This window comes from Thalia democratica, chromosome 9 (assembly GCF_965202585.1).
Source record: "Thalia democratica chromosome 9, ktThaDemo2.hap1.1, whole genome shotgun sequence".
Classification (NCBI taxonomy): Eukaryota; Metazoa; Chordata; class Thaliacea; order Salpida; family Salpidae; genus Thalia; species Thalia democratica.
Window position 1 is genome coordinate 19,029,058 of NC_139173.1, and position 7,792 is coordinate 19,036,849.

General features: G+C 24.4%; 1 protein-coding gene across 1 annotated transcript; it reads left to right on the plus strand.

Moving 5' to 3' along the window:
- Positions 1-313: 313 nt before the first annotated feature.
- On the plus strand, positions 314-6,319 carry LOC145844090 (glucose-induced degradation protein 8-B homolog). Its single transcript, XM_082951437.1, has 4 exons — positions 314-477; positions 2,363-2,545; positions 3,777-3,974; positions 5,213-6,319. The coding sequence occupies exons 1-4, from the start codon at positions 349-351 to the stop codon at positions 5,375-5,377; spliced, it is 675 nt and encodes a 224-aa protein (XP_082807563.1). The 5' UTR covers positions 314-348; the 3' UTR covers positions 5,378-6,319.
- The last annotated feature ends 1,473 nt before the right edge of the window (positions 6,320-7,792 follow it).

The following is a 7,792-nucleotide window of genomic DNA, read 5'->3' on the forward strand; positions in this document are numbered from 1 at the left end:
GCTACTGAGATTATTTTGAAATTATCAATATTATAGTTTTCAAAACATTTTGGTTTATAAGTCAAATGTATAGTTATGAATTAAGTTATTGGCTGAAAGTTATAGCAGAACTTATGCTTAAAAGAGAGATATTTTTATTAAAATTTGATTTAAAAATTACATTTAATGTAGTATAATTTTAAAAGTTAAGTAAAATTTTTATAAATTTTAAAGTAAAATGAATACTTTTTTCTTTCGTATATCAGTATAAATCAATGTTAATAACTTTTTTATTTAAAAACTTAAATTATTCAGCACTTTTTTTCCAAAGGACTTGTTTAACTTCTATAGTTTACTTGACTAAAGTTAATGGAAGACCAGTCTTTAAGCGATATTATGAGTGAACAATGGATAGAAGATCTAAATAAAATGAACATAAGCTCGCATACCATGAACAAATTAGTAATGGATTATCTTGTAAGGGAAGGCTACAAAGAGGTAGTAAATCAGCTTACCTTTTTTTTCGTATACACTTTGTTATTGTACTATGTTTTTCTGGATAACTTATCAAAATAAGTTAACTAACAGTCATAATATTAAAATAAAAGGTATTTAAAAGTATTTAGTTACCAATCCAGAATAATTTAGATTTTGAAATGTCTCTTCATTGAATTGCAACTTGACAAAATAATTTATTTTGTTTTTCTTGATTACAGACTAACTATTTTTTTGTACCAAGTAAATGTAAAACTACATCTTTGACACTTCTATTTATTTTAAGGCTTAAAAATTTACAGATGTATTATTTATCTAAATTACAGCTTTTTTACTAATTTAAGTCTGATAAGTTTTACTAACATATTGATATTCAGTATTTTAGATTCCAGTTTTAGCTTTTTTTATACTTAAGTTTTTACACCATCAATATTTTCAATATATAGTTATCATAGTGTTTCTTAACTTAAAAAATTTATACATGACAAATATTAAAAATTTGTCACACAATCAGGCTAACTCTGCTAGTTAATTTTTTTCTGAAACTGGCCAACTAGAGTGTTTTTTATTTCTTTTAAGGTGCAGACTTGGTTACAGTTTTTTAATAAATTAAGGGTAGTTTTTTATTTTCTAAATTTTATACTAGTTTTTAATACTTCAACTTTTCTTTATAACTTTTATCATTACTTCTATTTATCAAGTCATTTTGTTAGTTCAATGGAATTTAAATGTATATAACATTTAATTAACAGGATTTTTCAGCTTTTGACGCTGACAACTTTCTAAAAAGTAAATACAAACTCTAGCTAATTTGATGTAACTAATGCAAATTTTTGGTCACTCATGCTGACTTTTTTTTTTATTAAGTTGCAACTTTGATATTAATTTTATTTAAACTGATTTTAAAACTAAAATGTAACTTGACCAAGGGCATGATGTTTTTAGCAATTTTTGATTACAAAAACTGGTAAAAGTTCTTTTAAAGTTAAATCAAATTATATTTTTTTAAAAGATAGAGTCAGTTTTGTTGGAAATGCTTGCTTATGGTGTAATAAACCTTAGTATTTGGTTTTAAATTTTTTAGAAATTTTTAATTTCTAAGAAAATCTATCTTATTAACATTTCTAATCTGGAAACCATAAAGCTAAAAGTATCTTTTTTTCAGAAAAATACAAAACAGATATAACTAGTATAAAACTAGTTAAAAAGCAAATAAATAAGTATTTTTTACCACTTTAGTTATAAAAGGGTAAGTTATCAAAAAAAAAAACTGTTAATTAATTTGAGTAGTTTTAAAAATTTTGAAAAAAGTTAAAAATAAAAAGCTTAGAAACAGTAAGTTAAGGCCCAGTTTAAGATAAATTAGTCCATTATTACCATTATAGTTTAAATCAGGGTTTCCAAAGTGGACTAAGTGGTCCCCATAAGGGCCATTACAGTTATTCAGGGGGCCATGAGCAGTAAAGGAGTCACAGGGGTGCCATGAGATCATAGTTTGAAACTTACACTAGATATTCTGGAGTTGCAGATGAACAGAAAAAAAAGGTCTTGGGTAATTATAATGGTAGTTTTTTGAGTAGTCTTTATGGAGGGGGCCAGGCCATAGCTTTTTTAATTTCTTTAAAGGGGGCCTTTTGATAAAAAGTTTGGGAAACCCTGGTATCCTTTATAAAAATATTTTATTTTATGCTTCAAATTTAACGCCTTAAATCTTAGATAATACTTAAAACTAAATTAGACTTAAGATGTACATAATTAAACTGTACTAGTATCAAACAGAAAAGTGTACAAAGTAAAATCAAGTTAAAAAAAGGCCATATATTGGTTTAAATAAATTTTTATATTGGTAAAGTATGAAAAAGTTTTGTATAATTCAATTTGAAATCAGGCTGCTGAAAAATTTGAGAAAGAAGCACAAGTTGAAGTTTCACCAAAAGTGGAGAAACTTGAACAAAAAACTGAAATAAAAAATGCAATTTTAAATGGTGAAATAAAAAAGGCCATCTCGTTGATAAACGATCTTTGTCCTGGATTACTTGATGAAAATCATTTCTTACTTTTCAATCTTCAGGTTTGCTTACCTGTTTAAATTATACTAGTTAAAAACGTGAGAAACCTAGTAGATAAAGTAGGTATTATGTGATAAATTAATTTTTTTTATATACTTAATGTATACAAATATGAATTTATTAAAAAATTCTGGTAAATTCTTCTCAAGAAGCTTATCACACATTAACTGTAAAATATTTTAGTGTACTATGGTTTAATTTTATGAATAATCTTTAAGCTTACTTAATTTATTTTACATTATGTATATCTTTATAAAAATCATACTTAGTAGTTAAAATGTATTTTAGATTAAACTTAATTGTTAAAATAATTTTAGTTTTGTCAATGTTATTGCTTCTAAAAGAATTAATAAACATGGTTTAAAACTTGACCATTCTAGCTTTATATTTTTGAATTAAAAAATGTGTATTGTCATTAAAAGAGTCTGTAAATTTCATACGATTTGTTTTAAAACATAATAATGAATTTAGTTATATTTAATTTTGTAAAATCTAGAGTAGGTTTACAGAAGCTGTTACTATTTCTAAGTAAAAAAACAGTATGCAAATTAGAATTAATGTTTTAAGTTTTTTAACGCATACAAATTTTAATTTTAATCCAAATACTTTAACTAAGTACATAATATACACAAAATATAGTTTTTAAGAGTATGTAGAAGTTGTATTTTTAATTGGGTTCAAACTATTATTTTCTACTATTACGTAACTATTAATTTTAACCGGACTTTTTTAGTGAGTTTAGTATACTAAAAACTCATATACAAATTTCTTAAGTACCAAGTGCAAAGTACAATCAAATTAAACTAGCATTATATCTCATGCTTCTTAAAATATTTTTGATGCATTGCTTTATAGTGATGACCTTAAAGAAAAATAGAAGAAAATTAATATTCTCTTGCATCATCAACTTTAAAAATAGTATCCATATTTATACATATCCTATTCATGTTATATATGAACTTAAAAGTGAGCCTTGAAATACAACAAATTTTAAAATCTAATTTATTACTTTAATTAGTTATTACGTTTTGGACTCCCCATTCTCTCACACCAAAAATTAGCACTGGCAGATGCATGAAAAATTAAGTTGTTAACACGTTTTGCTTATAAAACTACTACTTTTTAACTGTTTTCATTTATGTTCATAAAAAGTTTAAGATCAAAATTTACATCAAAGAAAATATCAACTGATATGCGCAAGAGACTAATTGTTTTGCTTCTTTCAATTTTTAGCTGCAGCAGTTAATCGAGTTCATTCGACTCAAGCAGTCCGAAGAGGCGATTAAGTTCGCTCAAGAAAACCTCACGGTCATCATAAACGACAACGAGAAGTACTTGGAGCCGCTCGAGCGAGTCATGTCCCTCCTCGTGTACGATGACGTGTCCAACAGTCCCTTCAAAGACCTCGTCACAGTTCCCCAACGTCATAAGGTTGTTAGGTGTTTTCAGTATTTCTATGTTTGGTTTTTGTTCACTTTTAAAGAACAATTTACCTATATTAAGTCGAAAAATAAGTCAGAAATTGGCTTGTTACTGTAAAGCTTTTGTAGCGTATATTATTGGGTTTTCAATATAAAAAATGTATAGTTTATGAATTTAATAGTATGTGAATTCAGTTTTACTAATTAACTGGTGTATTTTATTTTTATAGTAAAGGCATATTTAGTAACACCTTATAATTTTTTAGCGCTTCTACTAGTTTTTACCAAGCAATACAATTCTAAAGATTCAAAAAAAAACTGAAGTTCTTATTTAAACTTATGTAAATAAATGTTTGTATTTTATATTAAATAAACTAAAATACAAATAAAAATAAAATTTGTTCAATATTTGACAAAGCTTAAATCTTTTTATATGCTAGAAACGTTGTGTAGTATGTATTAAATTAATTATAAGACACTACTTAAACTTACTTAATATTGAGGAAGTAATTGCTTTTTACATAAATTTAGTTTTGATATACTGTTAATGACATTTTTTGCCATATAGTCTATGCTTTTTGTTAGCAGTTTTTTGTAAGTTATAATGATTACAAGTTGGTTAGTTAAATTAAAACTAATAATATTTATATATTTTTGTTCACTCTTTTTTTCGTTATAGTTCTACCGTAATTGCTCGTTTTATTGTAAGAACAGTGCATTTTTACATATTATTTAGTTTAATCAATTAATGCTGCTTAAGTTATTACTGAGCTTTAAGCTTTTTCATATTTATACTTTTAGTTAAACTAAACAAAATTGTTAAGTTCTATTTTTGGTAGATATAAAACAGTCTTACAATCTCAAATCTTTTCTTAATGTTTGTAGATTGTAGGTTTGTTATCTTTTTGCATAATACTTATTTATTATTAATTTTTTTAAAACGTATAGTTATAGAAACTAAATTAGCATACTTGTTTTGAAGAAGCGTCCTTAAAATTTCCAAGTTACTATCTATTATATAATTGTATAAAACTTAAGTACTCAAAGTCTGAAGCATTTAGATTAGTTAAGAAATTTTAAAAATGCGTTTGTATTGTTATACATTATATTTTTAAAAAGTTTATAATTAAACTTTTCACTTCTGCATTACCATTAATAAAAAGCTAAATTATTTTTTCTCAAAGTTAAAAAAAATTTAAAGTATTTTAAGTGTTACAAAACTATTTAAAGAAAACAAACATGCCGCAGGTTTGGAGAGCAGTGAACAAAGTGTTCATGAGCAAACAAAACGAGTCCCAGCCGCCAAAACTGACAGAACTAGTTTGCATTCTCAACTGGTCCCAAGACCAACTGGAAAAATCTCCATCCGAGTACCGCAAACTTAATTTAGAAACGTTATCTTTTGACGACTGACGAGACCAGCGGGTGTAGGTTCTGCTGATTGAAACTCAAGGTATAGACTCTTATTGAATTATTGTGCACTTAGAAGAATATTTTCACTGTAAATATATTTCTAAAGCAAACTTTAAGAAGATCCAATTGTTTAACTTGTTTATGCTGACGTTTTTGAATCCTTGTAAAACACTATTTATTTTCTTAAACAAAGTATTAAGTTTATATTTCATAATTTTAGTTTCACTAATTGTCATCATTAAGCTATGAAAAATATTTTTACAAATTTGTAGTTTATTAAAACAAAACTTTTTTTTACTTTCATTTGATAAAGACAAAGCTAGCTTGGTGTCTTTTTTTTAAACTTTTATTTAAACTTGCAATTTTTTTCCAATGAAAAAATTAACATAAAATAAAATCAACAAATTTGTTGAAAAACAAAAAAAAGATGTTTGTATCTGGTTATTGTTTTAAATGTCACAAGTATCATAATATTTAAATTTTGTAACTTAAACGACCTACATTTTACCTTCTTATAAATTGGAGTGGTTAGAAAAGAGTAAGCCAATTACGGTATTCCTTTTTAATTTATTCTTTTGTCATGATGATATTAATTGAATTTATAATTTAGTCGTGAATTTGTACGTTTCACAAGTAAGATAAAATACGAGGAACTATATTATAAGTGTTATTAATTGAATAAATACATAAATATATTTAACGAGGCAAGAAATTAGTCAGTTGTTATTAAGTGATAGAGAACCAAAGCTACTTTGATTACTCATAAGTAATAAAAAGTTAAAATTTTAATCGAAAATATATTTAGCGGTGGCTTTTTAAAAATACCATTTGTGACACTTATTCTGTCCTTTGAAAAAACGTTATTAGTTTTTTAAGAGTATCTTGATAAATTATTTTTATGTATATCAAAATGAAAAAGGCTTTTACTACTACGTATTTCAAAAACTCGTACAAAATTTAAAGGTATTTTTTGAACGTTGTTTTTTCTTTCAAACTTTTTGAAAACGTGTTTTTGATAAGTTTTTTTCATAAAGTAAACTCTTGTTAGATTGTTATCTTATTTAAATTCTATAATTTTGTTGACACTGATTAAATTAGTCCGCCATGTTTTTTGATGAATAAAAGATATTAAAAAGTAGTTACTACAACTTTTTTTTTCTAATATTAGTGAGCACGAAGAGCTTTTAATAGTACTACTCAAAAACAAAGAATTAAAAAATCTACGATTATTTTTTCATTTTTATATAGCTTAAGTTATTTTCGTGAAACAAGCTAACTGCCTTAGAAGTTAAAAAAATTAAAAACTTTATTACAAATAGTTTACATGTTGACTAGGAACTCCTGGACTTATAAATGAATTAAAAGCATACTAAAAAATAGTTAATATATTTTCAAATGGAATACTTTTAAATCAGTGAATTTAAAAAAACTATTGATATTCTTTATATTAATGAAAAGTTGTAGTTTTAAAATAAAAATATTTTAAAAATTATGACAATTATAAGAATTAGATATGTGATTTTCAAACAATTTTCCACATTTATTAGATTCAAGTATTGTATATATGTATATACTTGTGCAGTAGCTTCTTGAGTTATGTTTTATAAGAGAGTTAAAAATTGTATAAATTAGGCTTAGATTTTAAATTTTAAATTCGTTCAAATAACTTAATCTGTATTTAAACAAAACTAATCGTATTTTTATTAGATTCAGAAAAAAGAAAGTCCATTTCAGTTGTTTTAAAACTACAAAATAAGTAGTTTAAATAAATTTTTAAAATAAAACATCTAAAGAGAGCTTGCCAGAAACGTTCTATTGTAGATGTATTTGAAAACTAAACCAGGAGTATATACAACTTTTTTTAAACTTATTTTTTAAGTTTTTCATTTTACTTAACTTTACACACTATAGACTCAAAACACTTTATTGTGATTATGGATGCAAAAACAGTTAAATAATAATTGATAATTCTAATTTAAATATTCTTAATATTGAACTTTTAAGAGTATAATTGTTACATTGATCATTTGTATTATATCATAAAGTTTTACAATTTAATAAAGTTAAATTGTAAAAGTAAATATTATTAAACTTTAAGAGTAGGTGAAAATTTAAAAAAGCTTGAATAATTTTCTTTCTCGTGTCATTATTTGGTCAAACCTAAATGATATTAATTATAAATTTAAAAGCTTAGCTAATTCGAAATTTTTTTAGATTTAAAATGCAAAACTATTAATTATGAACGATAACTAAATTTAAAAGTAAGAACTCATAATTGCTGCATACCAGAAATGTTAGTAAAAATCGCTCTGAATTTACTAATCAAATATAAAACAACAAAATAAACTTTATAGTAAATAGAAAAGTTGAATTTGAAGCTAAGTTTAAGGAGACTTAAACAAAACAAAAAAAAAA

Coding starts and splice junctions, on each gene's coding strand:
- LOC145844090 (XM_082951437.1), top strand. CDS start 349: ATGGAAGACCAGTCTTTAAGCGATATTATGAGTGAACAATGGATAGAA. Junction 2,546..3,776: donor TCTTACTTTTCAATCTTCAG/GTTTGCTTACCT, acceptor TTCAATTTTTAG/CTGCAGCAGTTAATCGAGTT. Junction 3,975..5,212: donor CAGTTCCCCAACGTCATAAG/GTTGTTAGGTGT, acceptor AACATGCCGCAG/GTTTGGAGAGCAGTGAACAA.